This window comes from Podarcis raffonei, chromosome 14 (genome assembly GCF_027172205.1).
Source record: "Podarcis raffonei isolate rPodRaf1 chromosome 14, rPodRaf1.pri, whole genome shotgun sequence".
In the NCBI taxonomy this organism is placed as follows: domain Eukaryota; kingdom Metazoa; phylum Chordata; class Lepidosauria; order Squamata; family Lacertidae; genus Podarcis; species Podarcis raffonei.
The window spans coordinates 15,356,255-15,383,034 of NC_070615.1; the positions used below are offsets into that span (position 1 = coordinate 15,356,255).

At 45.7% G+C, this 26,780-nt stretch overlaps 1 protein-coding gene across 1 annotated transcript in view; it reads right to left on the minus strand.

Annotated features, from left to right (window-relative positions):
• The window catches only part of BNC1 (basonuclin 1), a 32,623-nt gene extending 25,900 nt beyond the window's left edge, over positions 1-6,723 (minus strand). The window contains exon 1 of the mRNA XM_053364652.1: positions 6,410-6,723. Within this exon, the coding sequence (XP_053220627.1) occupies positions 6,410-6,418 (9 nt within the window). The 5' untranslated portion in view covers positions 6,419-6,723. The remainder of the gene's footprint in view (positions 1-6,409) is intronic.
• Between the last annotated feature and the right edge of the window lie 20,057 nt (positions 6,724-26,780).

Below are 26,780 nucleotides of genomic sequence, written 5' to 3' on the forward strand. Positions count from 1 at the left end.
TTATGGTGCTGGAGGAGACTCTTGAGAGTCCCATGGACTGCAAGAAGATCAAACCAATCCATTCTGAAGGAAATCAGCCCTGAGTGCTCACTGGAAGGACAGATCCTGAAGCTGAGGCTCTAATACTCTGGCCACCTCACGAGAAGAGAAGACTCCCTGGAAAAGACCCTGATGTTGAGAAAGATTGAGGGCACAAGGAGAAGGGGATGACAGAGGACGAGATGGTTGGACAGTGTTCTCGAAGCTACCAGCATGAGTTTGACCAAACTGCAGGAGGCAGTGGAAGACAGGAGTGCCTGGCGTGCTCTGGTCCATGGGGTTATGAAGAGTCGGACACAATCTTAATTCCGGCTAGGGGTTCATCCAGCCCAGCCTTTCGCATGATGAATTCTGCATATAAGTTAAATAAGCAGGGAGACAATATACAGCCTTGTCGTACTCCTTTCCCAATTTTGAACCAATCAGTTGTTCTATATCCAGTTATAACTGTAGCTTCTTGTCCCAAATAGAGATTTCTCAGGAGACAGACCTACCATCATTTTTCCAGTGAAAAAAGGGATGTCCTAAGGAAAAGCAGGACATTCTGGGATCAAATCAGAAACTGTGATGGCTTCTGTAAATCAGGGATATCCCTGGAAAATAGGGGCACTTGGAGGGTCTGGGCCCAATCACGACACCGCGCAACATTATGATGTCACTTGTGCAATGCCACACAACACCTTGACATCACAGGTGTGATGCCGCAAGGAGCCAGAGGGCAGAGCCGAATGCCCTCTGAATGCAGAGTTAAGAAAAGTCGCTCTTTACTCTTGCATCCTGCCTGCATATTTTAAATAAGTTTGTGGTAGCAAATGTGATAGAGAGGGGATTGCTCCATAGCAGTCTTGGGACTCCCTGGAAAAGACCCTGATGTTGGGAAAGATGGAGGGCACAAGGAGAAGGGGACGACAGAGGACGAGATGGTTGGACAGTGTTTTCGAAGCTACCAGCATGAGTTTGACCAAACTGCGGGAGGCAGTGGAAGACAGGAATGCCTGACATGCTCTGGTCCATGGGGTCACAAGGAGTTGGACATGACTAAACGACTAAACAACAACAACAAGATGTACAGATGACAACCACATTGGGCAGCCTGAAGTTTCTGGAGAGTTTTCTTTGGCTGTGGAAAGCTGGAATGACTCGCCAGAGTGTACAACTGGAGTATGACACCCATTGGCGCCCGGGCATCTTAGACACAGTCCCTTGGTCCCTGCCAAGGCAACCTTACACTACTACTGTAATTTTATTTTCATGAGGGCTGTTGGCTTTTGGGGCTTTTTGTGTTGTTTAGCAGGGGTCACCTATTGTCTGAAGGGTGCACTATATGACTTATTTATTTTTGGCCTGTGTTTTATTTTTGGGGGGGTGGGTGGTATATATGTTTTGGTTTATTTTTAGGGGGTTCTGAGCACCACCAGCTTTACTTCTGTGCACTGGGTATTTTGCGGTGCCTGTGACCGTTTCCAAGATCTCCAAACAGGCCCCCAGGTACCAAAAGGTTGAGATGCACTGGAATGGAACATTTCTTATAACGAATTGAAAGGAGGAACATAGTTGCTCATTCGTTGCTCAGCTGTCCCAAGGCAGTCACACAATTTGCCTTTGCTGAGCAGTGGTAATTTTGGATGTGGGACTTAATGGTTCTCACGAGGGGCGGTGCTCTTTTGGTGGCAATGTGCATTACTTTACTTGCTTCAAATTGTGGTGGGAAATTGTGACGCTTTGTGGCCCTCCCCTCCTTATTCTGCTGAGTGGGGCCCTGGGCTGCCTGCCCTAAAGGCCTGCACCAGGCATAGGCAAACTCTGGCCCTCCAGATGTTTGGGACTACAATTCCCATCATCCCTGACCAATGGTCCTGTTAGCTAGGGATGATGGGAATTGTAGTCCCAAACATCTGGAGGGCCGGAGTTTGCCTATGCCTGGCCTACACTAATGGTGCCACTGCTATTGTTCGGAGTTGGGAAGGGCCATGAATGTCATCTGGTCTCACCCCCTGCAATACAGGCATCTTTTGTCCAATGCGGGACTCGGACCCACAACCTTGAGACTCATTCCTTTAGCCAGGCATTCTGCTTCTAATGGTGGCAAGTGAAATTACTCTGTAAGTTAAAAAGGAAGGCATGAAGTGGGTGATTCAGTCCCTGTTGGTTGTCCACAGTATCTGGTAGTCCAGGTTACATACTACCTCTGAATACAGAAGCTGCATTCACTGTGGCTCCATCCATTGTAGTTACCCAGCACTGACAGACCAATCCTCCCATTATGGCTAGATGTGCCCAATATGGAACTTCATAAGGTTCCTTGGAATTTCATACTGGACACCTTTGAGAAGAATGTAGCAGCAGCAGCAATAATAATAATAATAATAATAATAATAATAATAATAATAGTAATAATAGTAAGGTAAAGGTAAAGGTAAAGGGATCCCTGACCATTAGGTCCAGTCTCTGGGGTTGCGGCGCTCATCTCGCTTTATTGACAGAGGGAGCCGGCGTACAGCTTCCGGGTCATGTGGCCAGCATGACTAAGCCGCTTCTGGCAAACCAGAGCCGCACACAGAAACGCCATTTACCTTCCCGCCGGAGTGGTACCTATTTATCTACTTGCACTTTGACGTGCTTTCAAACTGCTAGGTTGGCAGGAGCAGGGACTGAACAACGGGAGCTCACCCCGTCACGGGGATTCAAACCGCCGACCTTCTGATCGGCAAGCCCTAGGCTCTGTGGTTTAACCCACAGCGCCACCCGCATCCCACTAATAATAATAGTAATAATACCCAAAAGATTTAGAGCACAGGCCCTCCAAGTGTCTCCATTTTCCAGGGACAGTCCTGGATTTACAGAAGCCGTCCCAGTTTCTGATTTGATTCCGGAACGTCCCGCTTTTCCTTTGGACACCCCTATTTTCATCGCAGAAATGTTGGAGAGGATGGAGTTATGCGACCCCCTGGAGTCAAGGAGATAAGTAACTATGCAACCATTAGAAGACATCTGAAGGCTGCCCTGTGTGGGGAAGTCTTTTTAAAAAAATGTTTAATGTTTTATTATGTTTTTATATATGTTGGAAGCTGCCAAGAGTGGCTGGGGCAACCCAGTCAGATGGGCAGAGTATGATGAAGATGATGGAATAGTACGTCTCTGTTTCCAGCAGAGAAACGTTGGAGGATATGTTGTTGCTACCCAGCATTGATAGACCAATCCTCCCATTATCACTTGATGTGCCCACTATAGAACTTCAAATGGTTCCTCTGAATTTCATACAGTACTTAATTCGTTCTGGAGGTCTGTTCTTAACCTGAAACTGTTCTTAACCTGAAGCACCACTTTAGCTAATGGGGCCTCCTGCTGCTGCCGTGCCACCAGAGCACAATTTCTGTTCTCATCCTGAAGCAAAGTTCTTAACCCAAGGTACTATTTCTGGGTTAGCGAAGTCTGTAACCTGAAGCGTATGTAACCCAAGGTACCACTGTATTGGGAACCTTGGGGAAGGATGTAGTAGTAATAATCACAGTATTTTGAGAATGGGCCATAGCTTAATGGTAGAGTATCTGTTTGGAATGCAGGCGGTCCGGGTTCAATTCCCGGCAACTTCAGGTAGGGCTGGGAGGGGCTCCCTGCCTGAAATCCTGGAGAGTAGCTACCAGTCAGTGCAGACAATACAGAGTTAGATGGACAAAGGCAAGATACATTCATTTCCCCCACCCTACCCACAACTTTCTTCTTTACGATTAAAGACGATAAGGCAGATTCACAAGTTCCTACGGGGTTTTTTTTAATCTGCCAGCTCACTCCATTCTAAAATATACGGCATCAGTTAAGAAATGAATCGCATCAGCAAACTTTAAATGAGAAAGGAAGCTGAATTTGGGAGAAGTGCCGCTACCTGTATCCTAGTACAGTGGTACCTCGGGTTACATACGCTTCAAGTTACATTCGCTTCAAGTTACAGACTCCACTAACCCAGAAATAGTGCTTCAGGTTAAGAACTTTGCTTCAGGATGAGAACGGAAATCGTGCTCCGGCGGCGCGGCGGCAGCAGGAGGCCCCACTAGCTAAAGTGGTGCTTCAGGTTAAGAACAGTTTCAGGTTAAGTACGGACCTCCGGAACGAATTAAGTACTTAACCCGAGGTACCACTGTACATAATGGATTTGAGGTTAAATGTGCGCAGTCTTGGAAGAGTCCACCGAGGCAACGCAGCGATGGCGAGGCATGCCTCTTCCCAAACTAATTAAACGGATTGCCTCTGCTCCTCAAGAGCCGAAGAGGGAGAGCAGCCCACACGGCCTGTCGCTATCCCTAAAAATCAACATCCAGTGACTGAAGACGGGATGCATCTCTGGCAATTTGTGCTGTGATCCCAGTGTTACAATGGGTAGCCACAGCCGCCTACTTTGCAAAAAGAGAGATCCCAGGACTTTCGCTCTGTTTGAGTGTCTGTGTGTAAACAGCAGCAACCTGCACTATAATTTTTCCCTTTTCTTTTTTTTCTAAAAAAGCAAGTTAATGGATAGCAAGATACACTCATTTTCCGCACCCCACCCACAATTTTCGTCTTTACAATTAAATACGATTAGCTGGCATTCCCTTTAACCGTCAGAGGCGCACAGTGGCAGATCTGTAGCCACAAAAGAGGCACAGTAAATGAGAAGAACATGTTGCTACACTGCATTTGAGAAAGTTTGGCTCCGAGCTATGCACTGATTAATATCAGATCTCCTCCTTTACTCGCCCTCTTGACAATCTTGTCACATCTGGCTGACAAATCCTTACAAGCTTATCCAAACCAAGGCAGCCCCAGTCATGCTTGGGGTCTAGCTGGAAGGAAGCGGCAACACCAGCCGCGCACTGATGTGCCATCAGTGAAACTAATGAAGCTGACTTCAGTTGCAGGCTCCCGGAACAGTAAAAAGGAGCACAACATGCCTCAAGGTTTTGCAACACAGCGCAGAGTTAGCTCACCAGAAGATAAGACAAACAATCACCTCCCAAGGTTCAAGGAGCCAAAGAACTGCATGATCAAAAAGAGAGAGAGAGAGGGAGACGATTGCTAACACACTTTAGCAGCAAGCTCAACCTAAAAAAACAGTGGTACAATTTATAAATCCTGCTCCCCACTTCCACTTTTCAAAAATAACAATTAATGTTCATATTTTACCAGTCTTCCATACCTAACTCGGGTGCTGTTAAGCAGAAACGTATTTTCTCTGTCTCCATAACTAGAAAACAATTGTTTTCCCAAGAATCCAAAGTTATCGAGTGTGGAACACATCTGTATTAAATTGCTCCCCCCCTCTTCTTTCTCACAAACATTTTCAATTGATGGGTAATCGTTTTTATTTTAAAGCAAATGTTTTTTAAAGGGGAAGGAATGGGATGGTGGCAAGAGGCTTGGTGTGTTCACCGAGCAGGAAAGTAAAATGAAATATTTCTTTCGCTATGCCAGCAAGACAGCACAAGAGTCTGTTTTGACAGTTTTGTGATGGTGCTTTTTTACGGAATGAAATGACAAAGGACAGAAAACCCCAAAAGATACATCGGTGTTTGCCAGTCTGGGATGTAATAATTTAGTCTTCTGGTTCTTCTTGTATTTTAAAAGCACAAACAACAAACAACAACTTTGTGACAAGGGACTCCCCCCCCCCCCAATGCCTATTTTGCAAGACATGTTATGGTCAGCAATGAACTATATATACAAAAAGCACACACCATTGCTGGTCTGATTCCCAAAGAAACCTCCTTTGCAAAATTGCAGTGTCTAGTCTCCTGTGCAATTTTTTTTTAAACATCACAATAATGATAATGTATTTGCTTAGAGCACTTGACTCAGAACACACTGAAGTCACAAATCATGACTTTTATAGCTATTAATGTACAACCAGGACCTGTACGATTAAACATTGTCAGGTCGTCATGATTTACAGATCCTGATGCTTCAACGGGGGAAAGATTAATTGGCGGTCCGATTCTGCTTTATCCCAATGATTTTCCATAACTTAATAGACAAAGGAAGGCAATCCCATCGTTTAGGATGCATTTTGTCCAGAAGGCCAGCACACTTACTTTTGAATCAGTTTTTTTAAAAAGGAAAAAAAGATGAAATAAATCAATGGAGTTATTTCTGTGCAAACCTGCTTAGGCTCAGTCTGTTAAGCAAACAGATAATTCCAAAACACAAGGTAGCAGTCAAATAAGAAATTGAGTAGTGTGTAGCACCTTGAAATCTTATTGTTTGCTATCCCAGGATAATGAAGCAATTACAGCAAATAGCATTATTTCTATAGCACATGAGCTTGCAAGCGGGGAAGGGGTGGGGGTGGGAGGGAAGACAACCCAAATCCATGCACAAACTACAAAAGAACTTTCCTTACCTCCGACATTCTTACGGAGCATGTGTTTTGAGAGCTATAAAACAGTTTCCCATCCCCTCTGCTGTGAGTTGTACAAAGAAGAACCAGGAAACATTCCTGTCTGTACAAGTAAGGGAGGCAGAATCATCACACGCCTTGGTCTTTTTTACCCTTGTCTGAAGCAGAGAGCACCTCCACGCCTGATGTGCGCTTACAGTGAGCACAGGGGAGTGAAATTAGATCCCTCCTCCAGAAACCTACAGTCCTAAGTTGTGACTGCCTCTCTCTCTCTCACCTCTCCAGGATGCTCCCACCTCAGCGCTCCGGAGGGGAGTGTTTCGGCAGGCCCCTCCAGTCACAGGGCAGACCCCTCACAGCTGGCTGGGAGAGGGCATGACACTCATCTTTCACAGAGACTTGATCAAAAGGAGTCAGGGCGACCTCAGGCTCTCCTAACGCAGCGCAGGGAGAGTCTCTCTACCTCTGCTCTTACCGCCTAACTAAGGCATTAAATCAATGCAGCTAACCTAAGGCCTATATTATTATTATTTTGCTCCTTCCCAAGAATGTGAACAACTTTCTGCAAGTAAAGCTTGCTGTGGTGTTCTTTGTTTTTGCTTTTTTTTAAGGTGGGGGGGGGGCAACACTTCCCACCTTTTTTATTTTTTAGTACAGTGGTACCTCAGGTTAAGTACAGCGGAACCTCAGGTTACATACACTTCAGGTTACATACGCTTCAGGTTATAGACTCCGCTAACCCAGAAATAGTGCTTCAGGTTAACAACTTTGCTTCAGGATGAGAACAGAAATTGTTCAGGTTAAGAACAGACCTCCGGAATGAATTAAGTACTTAACCCGAGGTACCACTGTACTTAATTCCTTCCGGAGGTCCGTTCTTAACCTGAAACTGTTCTTAACCCGAAGCACCACTTTAGCTAATTGGGCCTCCTGCTGCTGCCGCTGCGCCACCAGAGCACGATTTCTGTTCTCATCCTGAAGCAAAGTTCTTAACCTGAGGTACTATTTCTGGGTTAGCGGAGTCTGTAACCTGAAGTGCATGTAACCTGAAGCGTATGTAACCCGAGGTACCACTGTACATGCAAAAGGTGATTTCTTGAGTTGCATCACAAAGCTTTAAAAATGGTTAAATAAAGTGAGAAAGTATTTTTTTTATTAAAAAAAGGAAAAGTTTTTTTTAAAAAAATGAGGAGGGGGAAGCAAGTAAGAGGGGCACATCAAAACAAGACTTTGATCAGATATACTAATCTGTGTGCTGCGTGCTGTGAATACCAACATATCATATGTAGAGGGCAATTATCACTTCCTAGTATGCAGAGCCAGCGTTTGGTTGCAAAGCTGGAACCCTACCAATTAAACTTGGGAGCCCACATATAAGAGCTGATAAACATAGTGGAACACTATACCTTATGCTTGCTGAGTTAAACTATCGGTCCAGCTAGTTCAGTATTGCCTACACAGGCTGGCAGCAGCTCTCTAGGGTTTCAGACAGAGGACATTCCCAGTCCTACCTGGAGATGCCTATGACTGAACCAGGGACTTTCTGCACATAAGGCTGAATGAGTTCCTGTGTCCCCAGTGGAAAGCTGCAGTTCCTTTTTCTTGATTCCCTCTAGAAGGCAGCTGAGCTCAGGAAGTACCATATTTTTTGCTCTATAAGACTCACTTTTTCCCTCCTAAAAAGTAAGGGGAAATGTGTGTGCGTCTTATGGAGCGAATGCAGGCTGTGCAGCTATCCCAGAAGCCAGAACAGCAAGAGGGATTGCTGCTTTCACTGCTCAGTGATCCCTCTTGCTGTTCTGGCTTCTGAGATTCAGGATATTTTTTTTCTTGTTTTCCTCCTCCAAAAACTAGGTGCGTCTTGTGGTCTGGTGCGTCTTATACAGCGAAAAATACGGTAAATAACTCATCCCAGTGGCAGGCACCTCTTTTAGCAAATGTAGGCGCTTTCCAATATATTCATATTCTCTCTCTCTCTCTCTCTCTCTCTCCTCCTCCTCCTCCTCCTCCTCCTCTCCTAACACGTTTTATTGTGTGTTATATTGCACTCTAACATGACCTAGAACCTGGAACCTGGGGGTAAAGTCATGCAAATGAAGGGGTGGAGCTATGCAGATTGGGGCAGGTTTGTTTATTGGCGTTTCCCATTTAATTATCTAAGGCAAAAAACAACAGGCTGCAATCAGCAAGTTGGCAGGGAGGAAACTCACTGCCATTTATTATATGCGCTTGAGCACAACTTTGCTACCTTTCACAATGGCCATGCTCACATGTAATGCTAAACCATGGTTTGGAGAAACAGGCCTAACCAAGGATGAGTTTCAGCAAGCCTGAGGATCACCCCCTTCTCCTCTAGTATGCCCAGAATAAATATTTCACCAAGGTTTGGTTTCTGGACAGTGGCTTGTTGTGTCATCCAAACTATGAGAAACAGTTTAAAACAAACTCTGGTTAGTTTAAAGCACACCAAGTTCAACAATCAGGTACAGTGGTACCTTGGTTCTCAAACGCCTTGGTAGTCAAACAACTTGGAAACCAAACACTGCAAACCTGGAAGTAAGTGTTCTGGTTTGCGAACTTTTTTTGGAAGCCGAACGTGCTTCCAATTTGAGTGCCACACTTCTGTTTTGAGTGTTACGCTGAGGTCTGTCTGTTTTTGATATTTATTTTGCATTTTTGTTTTTGCGGCTCTTTTTTTGGGACTGTGGGGAACCCAGTTCAGCTACTGATTATTGATTGTGTGACTACAGTACATTGTTTATTGCTTTCATTTTATGGGTCAGCAGTCTCGATAGATTGTGAAATTCATGTTAAATTGCTGTTTCAGGGTTGTTTTTAAAAGTCTGGAACGGATTAATCCATTTTGCATTACTTTCTATGGGAAAGCGCACCTTGGTTTTGGAACGCTTTGGTTTTGGAACAGACTTCCGGAACGGTTTAAGTTTGAGAACCAAGGTACCACTGTATAGTATCCAACTAAGCTGCACTCAGAGTAGACCCACTGAAATTAATGAACCTGAGTTCTTCATGTCTAGTAAATTTCAACGGAACCCAGCACCGGGTGTTGAAATTTTGTGCCCCTGAACAATTCTGCACCCGGGGCAACCGACCCTGTGGACCTTCCTCACAACACTATGCCACTGGCTAGGCAGGGAGGCTGAGCAGCCTAAAGGAAGCCCCACACGCCCCCAGTCTCTTTGGGGCTTCCTCCTGCCTCACTGACGTCCTCTTAGGGCTCCGGGGAGGGTCTCCTCACGAGCCATGAGGACCTTCCAGTTCTCCCCCACCATTTCCTATCTATCTTATCTATCTATCTATCTTTCTATCTATATCTATCTATCTATCTATCTATCTATCTATCTATCTCTATCTATCTATCTATCTATCTATCTATCTATCTATCTATCTATCAATCATCATCATCTCCTGAGACATAGGAGTAGCCACTGGTGATGTCATCAAGCATAAGGCATTAAGCATGAACCACAGTTGCTGAGAGCATGCAATTAAAAAAAGCACACACACAAAGTCTAACAAATGAGCAAATATGGCACTGGCCGGAAATTAACCTCAGCTTAAAAAGGCAGGGTGAGGTGGGCGAGGGGCCGTCCCTGGTCCAGCTGAAATGAAGGGGTATAGTGGTACCTCGGGTTAAGAACTTAATTCGTTCCGGAAGTCCGTTCTTAACCTGAAACTGTTCTTAACCTGAGACACCACTTTAGCTAATGGGGCCTCCCGCTGCCGCCGCAGGATTTCTGTTCTCATCCTGAAGCAAAGTTCTTAACCCAAGGTACTATTTCTGGGTTAGCGGAGTCTGTAACCTGAAGCATCTGTAACCTGAAGCGTCTGTAACCTGAGGTACCACTGTAATTCTTTCTCACGTGCTTAGGGAGCCTGGGAAGGGAAGGTGCTCTTACTCAACTGGAGGTACAAACCCTAACCCCGCCACCAGCAGGGCGAGGGCAGGCAAACCTGGAGGAGGAGAAGAAGAAGAAGAGTTTGGATTTGATATCCCGCTTTATCACTACCCGAAGGAGTCTCACAGCGGCTAACATTCTCCTTTCCCTTCCTCCCCCACAACAAACACTCTGTGAGGTGAGTGGGGCTGAGAGACTTCAGAAAAGTGTGACTGGCCCAAGGTCACCCAGGTTCAGGTTGGTCCTGGAGGTCTGCCAACCCCAAGTGTGACCATCATTTTCTTTCAAAGAATGTTTAGATCAGGAATGTTTAGATCTTTGGCCCTCCAGATGTTGAAGGATTCGGGTGACCAAGCTGATAAAGGGTCTTGAGAGTTTTACGTGGGGCGGTTGAGAGAGTTGGGTATGTTTCACCTGGAGAAGAGAAGACTCAGAGGTGAGATGAGAGGTGAGACTCAGAGGCCATATTCAAGTATCTGAACTGCTGTCGCATCCGTTACGCGGAGGATGCAGTAGGCTTGTTTTCTGCTGTTTCTGAAAAGTAGGGTCTGAAGGGTTTAAATTACAAGAAAGGAGATGGACCAATCACTGGGAAGAACGTTCTGGTGGTAAAGGTTGTTTGTGGATCGAGGGCCCGACCCCCGCTATGTGAAATAAACACACAAGGACACGTGATATAAGGTTAATGGGCAAGAAAAGGCCACAACTTTATTGATTACAGCAGTGAAAAGGTATTGGCTTAGGCATTGGATGACTATAGGAGGTGGGTTTCTTCAACAGTAGGTGGAGCCTGTTGATGCTAATCCATCTATAGGCTCACCCCTGATGTCACCGAGGGTCGTGCCATGGCCTCCCGCCAAGCAGGCATCGGACGGAATACACGACCGCCAGATTCCTTTAACGGAATAACCCACGGTAGATAGCATAGGCGATGGCCACACCTAGCCCTTGACACACATGAATCCAATGCCTAACCTACCCACCAATACCACAAAAGTTGTGACGATTGCTACGAGGTAGGCGAAAAAACCAAAAAGCCTAATGCCAAATGGAAAAATTCCTACCAGGCCCCCCAGACAACCGGGGCGACCAACCTAAGGTCCATAGCAAGGCCAAAAAACCTAGACCCTGAGCTAAATGGGAGTGGAGGGTGGGTGACTCGCTGCGGGACGACGACGACTGAGGAGGAGGCGGAGCTGGAGCTGCAGCATTAAGCTGCTAAACACGCCCCCCGGAGACACCTGGTTGGCTGCCTCCGGTGGGCGTGGGCGCCAGCCAGGTGAGGAGGGGCGGGGGCTAAGGCCCCCGGCCAGGGGCGGAGCTCGGGCTCCCGCCCACAACCACTCCCCTCTCTTCCAGGGAGGAGAGTCTTTGACAGCGGAACTGTCTACTTTGGAAGGTGGCGGGACTCTGCTTCATGGGAATTTTTTAAAGCAGAGGTTGGGTGGCCATCTGTCAGGGATTCTTGAGCTGTGATTCTTGCATTGCAGGGGTTGGACTAGATGACCCTTGGAGATCCCTTCCAACTCTACGATGAGATAGCAAAGAAACAAATAGTAAAAGGTATACCTAAACATACCAGGGTAGGGGCAGTGGTGAACTGATGCTCAGCCACTCTCAACATTCTCTCCCCCTGACCTGTGCCCCAACTTTTTCATTTTCTATAAATCACGTAGCATTTCATCTTGGGGCCAAAATTTGCCCTAAGATACAGATGGAGAGCTTCTACCGCACTCAACGAGAATTTTATATGAGCACCTAAGGGCAAGACTGGTCAATAAAGATCGCTGTAATGCGAAATGAAGAGAACGGAAGGAGGTCTTTGAAGATGATGACACCTGGAAATCTCACCGATGGTAATGCTGGAAATGCCGTGTTTTATATATCATGATCCAGTACTGTTAATCGTTATTTGCCGTATGCACAAAGAAGAGTTTCGCTACGAAAGGATGACAACTGCAACTGCAAGAATGTTGATGACGCTATCAGTGTGCATTTGTTTATTTATTTCCATATGCTTATATCCTGGTGGGATAATAATAATAATAATAATAATAATAATAATAATAATAATACTTTTTTATTTATACCCCGCCCATCTGGCTGGGCTTTCCCAGCTACTCTGGGCGGCTTCCAACCAAATATTAAAATACAGTAATACATCAAACATTAAAAGCTTCCCTAAACAGGGCTGCACAGTACTCCTTTTCCAACATCACAATATAAAGCCCATAAAAATATTACGAAAACAGGCAACCAGTAATACAAAAACAAGCAGCGGAGTTGGTGAAAGTATCATTTATGTCCCAAAGGCTTGGCAATTTTTAGAAAAAGAAAACAACAACATTGCACCTCAATATAATCAATCTGGGACTCAAAACCCAACATAACTGGGGATGGAGTTCCATAATTTGGGGTGCGCCTGGCCAGCCCCTGCAATTAAAAATGGAACAACAAGGGCACCTCCAGATGACTTGAAGAAGGCACTCAAGTTCTTGGGACTCAGATCATCAAGGGCTTTTTATACACCAATACTAGGGTTGAATGGTCAACCAGCTCTTGTCACGTGGTCAATGATCAGGGCTGTGGTGAGCTGTAGTTCAACAGCATCTAGCACAAAGTGGGATCAAGTAAATCAACAGCCATTTATTAAATGTGTATGCTGTACCACCTTTCGGCCAAAGATCATGGGTCGGATCACAACCTAAAAATCTAAAATGAGAACACAAAATACATAATAAAACAAAAACAGACCAATAACTCCAAGGCACAGATCATTCTGAATGCACAATAGAAAGCACATCTGGAGGGGCCATTCCTATAACAGTGAAAGGGGCAAGAGGGTCTGGAGGAGTGTTGAACCACCCTTTTGGCCCATTGCATCAGGGATCTCCACCATGACGAGAAATGGATCACTGCGAGTGCAGCAACAGAACATCACAGAAGGGATCGCAGGGCACTGGGGAGTGGGGGTGAGGGGAAGGGAGGCGGGCGGAGAGGATGATGAGGGGGAAGCTCCAGCACCCCTCTTCCTAGAAAAAAACCACTGCTTCTGAGTACCAGTCATGGTGAACAAGAATAGTGGATCCTGACGTGAGCTCCTTCTGAAGACATCTAACCAGCTGCTTTGTGAAGCAGGATGTTGGGTACTTATGCCTGGTCCAGCAGGGTCCTCCTTATGCCCCAAACTGATAAGCCGTCAAGCAAGACCTTTGCTGGGATGTCCTTTTCCTGTGTCCAGGAGTTTACAAAGCCGCCTGCTGGCTGGATATTGAGCTGTGCATTCATTACAGTTAATCTGAATTTGCTCAGCTTCACGGCCCAGCCACTACCTCACGTCATGTTGGATTACAAGGTTCTTTCAAGTTCAGCTCCTTCAGATGCTGGCTTTCAGGTGCATTCGTGTTTTTAAAACCAAACCAAACAAAAAAAAAACTCTCACCAAGGTGCCCTGATGAAAGTCTTCATTGGAAAACATCCTGGAGATGTGCATCCCATTCTCCAAAACCCAAGACTGTTATGGAGCAATCCCCTCTCTATCACATTTGCTACCACAAACTTATTTAAAATATGCAGGCAGGATGCAAGAGTAAAGAGCGACTTTTCTTAACTCTGCATTCAGAGGGCATTCGGCTCTGCCCTCTGGCTCCTTGAGGCATCACACCTGTGATGTCAAGGTGTTGCGTGGCATTGCACAAGTGACATCATAATGTTGCGCGGTGTCGTGATTGGGCCCAGACCCTCCAAGTGCCCCTATTTTCCAGGGATACCCCTGATTTACAGAAGCCATCACAGTTTCTGATTTGATCCCAGAATGTCCTGCTTTTCCTTAGGACATCCCTATTTTCACTGGAAAAATGGTGGTGGGTCTGTCTCCTGAGAAATCTCTATTTGGGACAAAAGCTACAGTTATAACTGGATATGGAACAACTGATTGGTTCAAAATTGGGAAAGGAGTACGACAAGGCTGTATATTGTCTCCCTGCTTATTTAACTTATATGCAGAATTCATTATGCGAAAGGCTGGGCTGGATGAACCCCTAGCCGGAATTAAGATTGTGTCCGACTCTTCATGACCCCATGGACCAGAGCACGCCAGGCACTCCTGTCTTCCACTGCCTCCTGCAGTTTGGTCAAACTCATGCTGGTAGCTTCGAGAACACTGTCCAACCATCTCGTCCTCTGTCGTCCCCTTCTCCTTGTGCCCTCAATCTTTCTCAACATCAGGGTCTTTTCCAGGGAGTCTTCTCTTCTCGTGAGGTGGCCAGAGTATTAGAGCCTCAGCTTCAGGATCTGTCCTTCCAGTGAGCACTCAGGGCTAATTTCCTTCAGAATGGATAGGTTTGATCTTCTTGCAGTCCATGGGATTCTCAAGAGTCTCCTCCAGCACCATAATTCAAAAGCATCAATTCTTCGGCAATCAGCCTTCTTTGTGGTCCAGCTCTCACTTCCATACATCACTACTGGGAAAACCATAGCTTTAACTATATTAGCTGCTTGAAATTCTTGCAAAAGTCAACTACCTCTCTGGGTTAACCATATGTGTGCAGCCTGTTTTTGTATACATCGTTAAATGTTCTTAATTATTTTTGTGGTAGCAAGCAGAAAGCTTAATCCTAAACATAGCAGCTGCATCTGACTGCCTGTACACAGGCAAAGAGATGCCATTCGATTGGTTTTACCTTGTGGGCTTATAGCCGAATAAAGTATTATCTATCTATCTATGCCATGCATAGGCATTCCAGACAAATACATTTGGGTTACTAATTTTTTATTTAGAAAAAAGGGCCTCGGAGCTGAAAGAATCTGGACTACACTAGCTTTCAGCCTCCTAGAATGGTTACTTGGCCAGACACAGTTTTACCAGTTGCAACTGCAAAACTAGCCTCTGGTTGCAAAATTGGTTCGATGGTTGTGAGAATCAGTTGCAAGATTCCAGTGATCAGTTTAATAGTTCAGTTCGTAAGTTTGTTGTTCTAGCCAAAGACCATGACGAATGATTAGGAATATGAAAAAGGAAAGAAGGAAGGAAGGAAGGAAGGAAGGAAGGAAGGAAGGAAGGAAGGAAGGAAGATGGTCACAATATTGGATTAGCAGCAGAAGCAAACTTTTATATTCATCTTCAGATCTCCTGGTGTTTTCCTGGTGTTTTCAAGCTTAAACTCAACTGCTCAGAAGTGATTTCTCCCACGTGGCATCTGAATGAGTAACACCTCATCAATGTGAGGTGACAATTTCTCCATTGTTTCTATGGGAGTGTTCAAAACCATTGCACCAGTGACTAAACGTGTCTGTGGCAGACTGATACACACGAAACAGAAGATTATTCACTTGCTTTAAAAACTCTTCCATATCATAAAACCTTATTTAGTCTTTTACTGCTAGTTGCCCAAAACTAACCACAATACACCAAGACAATGGCGGCTTTCCCCGATGACACAGAATTCATGAGGTAGAGTAATTAAACAATGAATCTCATTTCTTCTGCCCTGAGCACATTTCCTTCAGAGTCAACCCCCTTCATTCCAATGTCACTAAGTAAATAGTCCTGAGACGCTTAGGGTGGGGCACAGTGATGTCATGGGGTGGGACTTTGAAAAGCAACACCCCCTCTCTCACCACGCACCCTGATCCTTAGGCAAGGCCCAGGAATGTGGGGAAAGCCCAGGAATAAAGGGAGAGAGGCAGAAATGTGAAATCTCAGGGGGGAAAGGAAACAATAAGAGGCATGGGGGAAAGGTTGGAGAATGTTGCCTCGCCCTGCCATTTTTGCCCAGTGAAGAAATTGGGAATTTGGGGAAACAATATTTATGTATTATTTTCTCTCTGTAAAATGAGTGATTTTAAAAACTACATATGCTTATATCCTGTATTAGAGAGGTGTGTGTGTGTGTGTGTGTGTGTGTGTAACAGCTGTCAACTTTTCCCTTTTCTTGCAAGGAATCCTATTCAGAATAAGGGAATTTCCCTTAAAAAAGGGAAACGTTGACAGCTATCTCTCTCTCTCTCTCTCTCTCTCTCTCTCTCTCTCTCTCTCTCTCTCACACACACACACACACACACACACACACACAAACACCCATATATATATATATATATATATATATATATATATATATATATATTCCATTGTGTGTGTGTGTGTGATAAAAGTAGTGTTTTAAAATAATATTGCATCGTCAATACTAGTAGACAATACTCAGTATTACTCCGTAGATAATACCAAGCTGGGTGAACTCATTGGTCTGACTCTGTTGTGGTTGTTGTTGCCATTATTATTATTATTAGGCAGCTTATTGTGTCCCAGTTGTAGTTTAGGCTTATGGTAGCTTTGCCCCTTTTCAGGCATGGGAGACATATTAGAATAAGTGCTATTTTTCTAGAAAAAAGTGGTCCTGGAGCTCACCATGAACATCTCCCTCCTGAGAGGTGCTGGGACTAAGTTATGGCCAGTTCCAGCTGGGAAAAAGTCCTGATTAGAATGGTCCACATAGTGGAATCTGAGGAATTCCTGTGAGACCTAGGGGGTTCCTCTGGCGATCTCTGCCGGGGATGTGCCAGGGCGATGTGTCTTTGCCCTGGCATGGGGTTCATCTGATGTGACTATTGTCCTTCCTGGTTCACTGTATCTGACCCACTGCACCTGGGTTACTTCTGATGGATTGCAAATACCATGAAAATGAAGAGATAAACATTTGTGTGTTTTTTAAAAAAAGATTTGGCCTGGCAACCCTGTCCACACTGCATTCCAGACATTCCCCAGCTCCTGCTAGGGAGAAAAGCATTCTTTTAAAAAGTGGTATCAGCACCAGAGATTCCTGCTGAGCCAGTGGCAAGGACACAAAGACCCTGATGCGATTGATATATGATTCTTACGACTTGTATCTTGATAAATGGAAACACTCCTCAACTCACACCTTCCTTCACCATGCCTAGTCATGTGCCAAGTTGAAATTCCATGACACAACAGCACAATGCTGGCTTCCATGTAAGGCTTTTTCACATATGTCAGGTGTACACCTATGGTATTTGAGGTGTGCACCTAACAATGTAAAGGGTATACTCAATCAGGGATCCAAGCTTGGCTGACTTGGCAACAGACCCTGATTGGCCTTGCCTAACATCTGATATTAACATTATTTATGTTTGATATCGGATTTTGATGTTTTCATATTATGGGCTAGATCATGGGTAGGCAAACTAAAGCCCGGGGGCCGGATCCGGCCCAATCGCCTTCTAAATCCGGCCTGCGGACGGTCCAGGAATCAGCGTGTTTTTACATGAGTAGAATGTGTCCTTTTATTTAAAATGCATCTCTGGGTTATTTGTGGGGCACAGGAATTCGTTCATATTTCCCACCCAAAATATAGTCCGGTCCCCCACAAGGTCTGAAGGACAGTAGACTGGCTCCCTGCTGAAAAAGTTTGCTGACCCCTGGGCTAGATGATGATGGTAGTATTAGTAGTAGTAGTAATAATAATAATAATAATAATAATAATAATAATAGTTGTTGTTGTTTATTTACACCCTGCCCCTCTGGCTGGGTTTTCCCCAGCCACTCTGGGTGGCTCCCAACAGAATATAATAATAAAAAAGCGATAAAACACCAAACATTAAAAACTTCCCTAAGCAGGGCTGCCTTCAAATGTCTTCTAAAAGTCAGATAGTTGTTTATTTCCTTGACATCTGATGGGAAGGTGTTCCACAGGGTGGGTGCCACTACTGAGAAGGCCCTCTGCCTGGTTCCCTGGAGCTTCACTTCTCGCAGTGAGAGAAAAGCCAGAAGGCCCTTGGAGCTGGACCTCAGTGTGGCCACATATCACTTTATCTTTGAGTGGCCAATGTGGCCAACCTGAAGGTAGGAACTGGCTCAGTAGATAAGTATCTAGACAGGAAGATATGCCTCAATGCCTTCATCCATATGTGCTGTGCCAGGAAGATTTTGGGCACCACATGGCAGGACCGATGTGCTCTTCCAAGCCACATTCCCAGCATGTTCACACTTCTGTCTCAGCAAGGTCTACACTGGCTGGGTCAAGTCTGTAGAATCTCCAAGGATGTGCTCTATGGGGAACTGGCTTCCAGGCAAGTTGGCAAACCAACTCTTAAGTTACAAAGATGTCTGCAATGGTGACAGGAAGGCTGGCAACATTAACCCTGCCATTTGGGAATCCCTTGCAGTGCCTGGAGTGCCTGGAGACAGGCAGTCGGGTTGTGTATCCACAGCAGTGACCAGAGGAGGAATGAGCGCTGGGGGGAGCACAGAGAGAAGAAACGCCATGGTGCATCTGTAGCAGCTAAACCAGATGCCTGCATCTGCCCCACCTACAACAAAACATGTCTCTTCTGTATCAGTCTCTACAGCCACAGCAGGTGCTGTAACTCAACAACGGTTTGACTTTGTCCCCAAAGGCACACTCTTCCATTGTCTCCAGAGACACACGGATGCCAACATATGTACCGTATTTTTCGCTCAATAGGACGCACTTTTTCCCCTCCAAAAATTTAAGGGGAAATGTGTGTGCGTCCTATGGAGGGAATGCAGGCTCCTTGGCTTCAGCGATAGCAACACAAAGCCTCCAAAGTGCAGAGGGAGCGCACCCTCCACGCTCCGGAGGCTACACGTTGCTTTCGCTGAACCCTGGAGAGGGAGAGGGGCCTGAAGCCTTTGGAGCGCAGTGGGACCTCGAGCTGCGCTCCAAAGGCTTCGGGTTCCTTTTGCTGACGCCGGGAGAGCAAGAGAATTTTTTTTCTTGTTCTCCCCCTCTAAAACAAGGTGCGTCCTATGGTCGGGTGCATCCTATAGAGCGAAAAATACGGTAAGTGGTGGATTTATACTGGACTGTCCGCACATCATTAAGTTTCATAACTTGTTCTGCAATGTTTCCTCAACGTTTTTGCATTATTTCCAGCTGGAGGGTTACCCCCTGCAATATATAAACCAAACCAAAACAAACTAGAACATTTGAGCTATAAAAAGTTACAGAATTTCAGCAGAAAGTTACAGGACCTGCATTGATTGGAAACAAAGCAGTATGTCTGCCCTGAAACCTTTGCAGTTGCAAAGAGTACTGGTGGCGAGATTATGCATATGTACCGTGATTCCATCATGAACACAAATCATCATGAATGCACAATAGAAAGGAGGGACCCTTAATGGAAGGAGGACACTGAAGAGGCACAGTGCTTTTAGCATTGCAAAGCCTGGGTGCCGCAGCAGAGAAGGCCATGTCTTACATTTTCCCCAGCCTAACGTCAGATAAATGTGAGATTTGCATCAAAGCCCCCTTCAAAGATCTCAACAGGGAGCAAGCAGTCCTTCAGAGACTCATGATGGCTATAAGAACCATAAAAACAAGAGTTTAAAACAGTCTATCAACAGTGTCTCCTTAACAGATAACTAAGCAGGCACACAGGTCTCCTGGCCACAGCCTTCTCCACTATATCGAGATGCGTTGTTTTTCTATTTAAATCATAGTGATTATTGCCAAATTTGCATCCGCACACTGGGTTGCATTCAACATAGCGCCATTCAGTCAGCAAAAGAACTTCTCCTTGCGTAACAGAAAGTTTTTCTCCTCTCCCTCCTCCCGTACACCCCCTAAATCTGCTCTGCGGGTTCCCCCAGCCCTCTGGAACAGATTTAATGAGGGAGGGGAGCACATGAGGGGAGGGCGAAGTCCCATTGTGCCAATAGCAATAGTTGCAATGGTGGGACTATTTAGCTGAATACCTACCATATAAATTAGCATATGCAAATCAGCACCCTCTGTGGCGGCGCTGTGTAAGTGGCTACCTTACCATGAAAGCTTATTCTTGTCTTTGTTGCCGGATAGAATTGAGTTGCAACAGCATTTTCAAAGGCAAAAACTCTTGGTTTTGTCTACAATTCCATTGTTTCAAGGCAAGCTGTTCCCTTGAAATACGCCTGCCTATCTGCCTTCCACAAACGAATCCCATTCTTTTTTTTAAAAAAATGTGCAGAGTACGCATAATTGCATTAAAAATAATAATAATATTCTAGATATAAGCAATCTTCTTTCCAAACTAGCCGACCGACGCTTGTTTACATAAACCCCATCACCACTGAACGCCTGCTTCTGTGTCTATTGGGACAAGTGGAAAATGTTTTCGCAGTCTCATTTTTTGGTGTGTTTGATGTACGGTAAATAAGCAACTGCGCAGGCAGCCAGAGAGGGGGGAAAGTTATCATTTGGTCCTTCTTTATAACCTAATTAGCAAGTAGCATACCACAGTGGTCCTGCTTGCAGTGGAATATGCAGGTCGCTTTACGTATCAATTAAGAAGTTACATCATGACTAGCCAGGCACAATTAGGAAAATGGATTCAGCAGACTTGAGGTGCTGGATGACATCAGTAGCAAATAAACACAGGCTAGCGGGTGTTTATACTGGAATTCTACACTCCTCCCAGGGTTTCTGACAATTGCATACAGAACTTTCAGATGAACAAGTGCCACTCCTGCCACCTATTACAGCCTGCAGAACGCTAAGCTGGCTTTGAAATAGGCTTGAAAAATTCATCGAGGTGATAAAATAACAGTAATCTCAGGCAAAGGCAAAGACAGGTAATAAACGATTCCGCCCCCCTCCCCGTTCTCCAAAAAAGGAATACCTCATCAAAATGCCCCACATCTCTTGAAACCACAGCGCTTAACAATCGTATGCAGAGATTGTTAAACTGCAGGCACAGAGTGTTCATTAGTGGCCTTCAGAAGGCTGGTCAACGATATATTTTTAATTCCAAAAGGCTTTTTTCTTCTTAGGTAAGTTGAGGTTTCAAGTTAGGTTACATTACCGCTGGTTTGCTGCTTTGATTGTTGGATGCCCACCTCTTTGAAGTGCTTGCCTTATCTTGATTTTACCCCAATTGCTTTAAATAGCTGAAAGGTTCTTAATCTTTAACATTTGTATCTCGTTTGAAAGTAGTTGTTATTTAATTTGGTGAGCTTTCTCATGGGCCTAGGTGTGGGCTAGAGGGTAGGACATAAATTAAAATGTCCCAGTTTTATTTCATTTTGCATAATCAGCAATGGAATTGTTTTAGCTACTGGATGTGCAATCTGGCTTCCATGACAGGGAAACTTTGAGCAGCTTAGAATTATAAATTCATGGAATTGTAGAGTTGGAAAGGACCTTTCTGGTCCAACCCCTTGCAATGCAGGAATCACAAGTAAAGAATCCCTGGCAGATGGCCGTCCAACCTCTGCTTAAAATCTTCCAAGGAAGGAGAGTCTACCTCCTGCCCTAGCTCATTCATAGATTTGCGGGGGGCAATAAAAAGGATTTCTGGAGGGCCCCCCTTTGTATCTGATAATTTCATGGTTGTTTTTAACACGATATCATCAAGGTGCCTTAGAAATGTTTTTATGCTGATTAGCCGACATAGATCCATTGCGTCATCACCATCATTTATTGCTTATACCCCGCCCATCTGGCCGGGCCTCCCCAACCACTCTGGGCGACTTCCAACAGGGTATTAAAAACACACAAAAAACCAAACATTAAAAACTTCCCTAAACAGGGCTGCCTTCAGATGTCTTCTAAAAGTCAGATAGTTCTTTATTTCCTTGACATCTGGTGGGAGGCGCCACTACCGAGAAGGCCCTCTGCCTGGTTCCAAGGCTGGAAATCCTTTTTTTTTCAGAGTGGAGGGCTGCATTTAATCATGACTAACCTTCTAGGGAATGCAGGCCATTGGCAGGCAGGGCCAATGCAAAAAGTGTGGAGGCTGGGATGATGAAGGGAGACTGCGGGGACCACATGAGGGCGTCCTCTGGTCCACCTATGGCCCCCGGGCGAGGGTTCTTTACTCCTGCTTTCTACATCATACATGATAGATAGATGATGATGATAGATAGATAGCTGATAGATAGATGATAGATAGATAGATAGATAGATAGATGATAGATAAACAAACAAGGCCAAGACTAGGGGGTCAATAGAATACACCCAATTGATGCTACAGTGGACATCCTTTCTGGGCAACCTTCCAGATGTGGGTGGGGAGTAACAAATGTAGATTTTGCCTCTGTACAGTAGGCTGGTTCTGGCACACACACACACACACACACACACGCCCGCTTTCCACCCTAATAAACAGAAGAAGAAGAAGAAGAGTTTGGATTTGATATCCCGCCTTTCACTCCCCTTCAGGAGTCTCAAAGCGGCTAACAATCTCCTTTCCCTTCCCCCCCCCACAACAAACACTCTGTGAGGTGAGTGGGGCTGAGAGACTTCAAAGAAGTGTGACTGGCCCAAGGTCACCCAGCAGCTGCATGTGGAGGAGCGGAGACGCGAACCCGGTTCCCCAGATTACGTGACTACCGCTCTTAACCACTACACCACACTGGCTCTCCAGAGTTCAAGGAGAAATTTCAGTCAGGCAAAAGCACTCAGGGAGGATGGGGAGCAAGGCCAGAGAAAGGGGTGAGCTGTGGAAAGAGTGTGTGCTGGGGATAAGGCATGGTTCGGGAAGAGTGTCTATTTACTAGTATTAGTATTAGTATTGAATTTATATACCACCCTATACCTGGAGGTCTCAGGACGGTTCACATAAAAAGATCACAGTATATAAAATAAAAATAAAAGCAATAACCCAATAATACCCCCCCCCCAAAGAGCCACATTTTAAAAGGGTATGGGATGTTGATCAGGTCAACCAAACGCCTGGTTAAAAAGGAATGTTTTTGCCTGGCACCTAAAGGTGTATAATGAAGGCACTGTGTGAACTATGGCAGTATGGAGAGCATTCCACAGATGGGGGCCACTGCAGAGAAGGCCCATTTTCGTGTTGCCACCCTTCTGACATCTCAGGGGGGAGGGTCTCAGAAGATGATCTCAGGGTCTGCGTAGGTTCATATGGAAAGAGGCGGTCCTTGAGGTATTGCGGTCCTGAGCCGTTTAAGGCTTTATAGGTCAAAACCGGCACTTTAAAGTGGGCCCGAAAACTAATCAGTAACCAGTGCAGTCGGACCAGGATCGGTGTAATGTGCTCAGGCCGTCTTGCTCCGGGGAGCAACCTGGAGGTTACCAAAGCATAGACAACAGTGGTTAGGTTATCCCGGTCCAGATAGGGGCTTAGCTGGACCACCAGCCAAAGGTGATGGAAGGCACTCCAGGCCACTGAGGCCACCTGGGCCTCGAGCAACAGCAAAGGATCCAGGAGGACCCCCAAGCTACGAACCGGCTCCTTCAGAGGGCTTCAGAGAGCCAGTGTGGTGTAGTGGTTAAGAGCGGTAGTCACCTAATCTGGGGAACCGGGTTCGTGACTCCGCTCCTCCACTTGCAGCTGCTGGGTGACCTTGGGCCAGTCACACTTCTTTGAAGTCTCTCAGCCCCACTCACCTCACAGAGTGTTTGTTGTGGGGGAGGAAGGGAAAGGAGATTGTTAGCCGCTTTGAGACTCCTGAAGGGGAGTGAAAGGCGGGATATCAAATCCAAACTCTTCTTCTTCTACAGAGAGAGGCTTGGAGGGCAACATTCAGTCTCCAGGCCTGAGGTTTCGTACCCACCAACATTCCCCTGATGAAAATCAGAGCACATGTCTTTTGGTGCACCACTGCAAGTGCTGGCTAATTGCCGGGACAAATCAAAGGCCCGGAAGGCTTTTGTAATTTTGGTAATGTCCCGGCAGAATATGGATGAGGTTCCTCACCATAATCTAAGCTGTGTGTCTGCCTGTGCTCAACCTGTATATTTGCAAAGAGACACAAATATTATAAAGTGGCAATTAACGTCCAGTGATCCAAGGGGAACCAAAAAAACCAGGTAAGTGTTGCACTCCTGTAACTTCTCACTGCTCAAGAGAAGTGGAGTGAGCTTACCAGGACTTCTTCCTCAGGAGAATGAAACATTTGCACCATGAAACCAGGTTTCCTGATCCCAGGGAATATTTTAATGCTGTTCAGCAAAATGCACTTACACTCTCCCTTCAGACCTTCCCATGCAACACAGAAGGTCCACAGGTAGGATTTAATAACACCTGGGCAGGTCTTTTGAGGTGGTTGCAAGTGGCTAATTGTGGTGGTTAATTAAATAATTATTCTGCTACTGTGACTGTTCTGCTAGATGAGGACTATTATTACTTCTGAAGCAACCCACAGGAAAAGGGAGAGAGATTGAGAGAGAGAGAGAGAGAGAGAGAGAGAGAGAGAGAGAGAGAGAGGCAGACTGAAGACAAGGTAAGAAAGGCACAGATCTGCTGCCCCAGGGTTACAAGGAGCTTAGATACACCAAGGAAAGGGCAAAGGGAGAGGTGGAAAAGGCCGAGAATGAGTTTTGTTTCCTTTTAAAACAGGCATTTAAACACACCAATGGAAGGAGTTAGACCAGGGGTAGCCAACGTGGGGCCCTGCAGATGTTGTTGGACTACAACTCCCATCATCCCTGACTACTGGCCATGCTGGTTGGGGCTGATGGGAGTTGGAGTCCATCAACATCTGCAGGGCACCACGCTGGCTATCTCTGAATGAGATGGATATTAGGAGCCGAAGAGCTATCTTGTGCAAGGGTCTTGCTTTTCTACAATTGCTATTCCCAATTTGCTCTTTACAAGTCCGTTGGGCAGAGTGAGGAGGCTGCTCCCCCTTCGCTCCAGTGCTGTGCTAGGTGCTGTACAGAGTGCACAGTACCTACATCAGGGGTCAGCAAACTTTTTCAGCAGACCACTGTCCCTCAGACCTTGTGGGGGCCGGACTATATTTTGAAAACAAACAAACCACAGACGAATTCCTATGCCCCACAAATAACCCAGAGATGCATTTTAAATAAAAGCACACATTCTACTCATGTAAAAACACGCTGATTCCTGGACCGTCCAAGGGCCAGATTTAGAAGGCGATTGGGCCGGATCCGGCCCCCGGGCCTTAGTTTGCCTACCCATGACCTACATGGCCCTTTCCTCAGGCAGTTTGTATTCTCAAACAGAGCAAATGTGGCGAGCAATCTTTTGTCACCGTACAGGATTAAAGGTCTGCAGGGAAGGGCCCATCACTCGGGGCAGAGCCTCTGTTTTGCACACAGGAGGTATCAGGTTCAAGCCCCCAGCACCCCCTTTCTAAATCCCTGGAGAGCCTCTGCCAGCCAGAGTAGGCAATACTAGAATGGGCCAATAGTCTGACTCAGCATAAGGCAGCTTCCTAAAACGGGTTGGCTATCCCCCCCCCCCAAAGTCAATAGATATGCAACTCTCTCAGGGTTGCACAAGGTCCTCTGGAGCATATCTTCTTACAACCTTTATTTCCAAGTCTCACATCCTGCCATTTCGTGGGGGCACCAGAAACAAGTGGAGAGGAAGCGCAAAAGGGGCGGCGCGAATCTCTGAGGTAGGGGTGACCACTGTCCCAGAGCACATTTCACAAGAACACGCCCACCCTAAACATACTATTTAGCCTCTTCTGAAGTAAACCCTACTGATTTTTAAATGAAGCACAGGATTGCATGTGTAGGATTACCGTATTCGCCTTATACAGTGGTATCTCGTTTTTCAAGTGTCTTGGAAGCTGGACGTTTCGGTTTTTGAATGCTGAAAACTCGGAAGTAAATGCTTCCGTTTTCGAATGTGCCTTGGAAATCGAATGGCTTCAGCTGTGCCCCCCCCCCAATTTTCTCCATTAACTTTGCAGACTGCCCTTTGTGCCTCAGTTGTCGAACAATTCAGAAGTTGAACGGTTTCCTGGAACGGATTACATTCGACAACCGAGGCACCACTGTATTTTTTATTTCCAGTTAATGATGCTGTTATAATTTGTACATGAAAAGTGCCTTTCCTCATGGTGGATAAGGCAATCAATGTCTGCTGGCCCAAATAGTGGTTTTCTACCTCCCCTGTTTCAGACTGTTCTGCCTCTGAATGCTTGTTGTTGGGCTGAACTGAGCTCAGGTGCAGTTTGAGGGCTTTACATTGGGGTATCTGGTTGGCCACTGTGAGAACAGGGTGCTGGACTGATTCACCAGGGCCCTCCTTGTATTTCTATGTTGATGGGAGTCTAGCAATAGCTACTCATAAGCAACTTGTACAAGATGGTAGGTCTTCTTCTTCTTCTTCTTCTTCTTCTTCGATCACTCGTAGCCGAGAAAGATTGTCTTCCATAAACACGGTTTTAACAATCAGTCCGTAAGTGGCTGTGGAGGACAATTCTGGATCCACACATCCTTCCACAGTAGGGACATAGGTTTCCGGGTGGGAGTTAATCATGGTGAGGGTTTGCCAAGCGTGCCTTCCTCTTAGCACGTTTCTCCCTTTCATCCAGAGTTTGAGCGTCTTCAAAGCCCACGACACCTTTGGTAAAGGCTGTTCTCCAACTGGAGCACTCGCAGGCCAGTGTTTCCCTGTTGTCAGTGTTCATACTACATTTTTTAAAGATTTGCCTCGAGAGAGTCTTTGAACCTCTTTTCACCAGCATTACGCTTCCCATTTTTACGTTTGGAATAGAG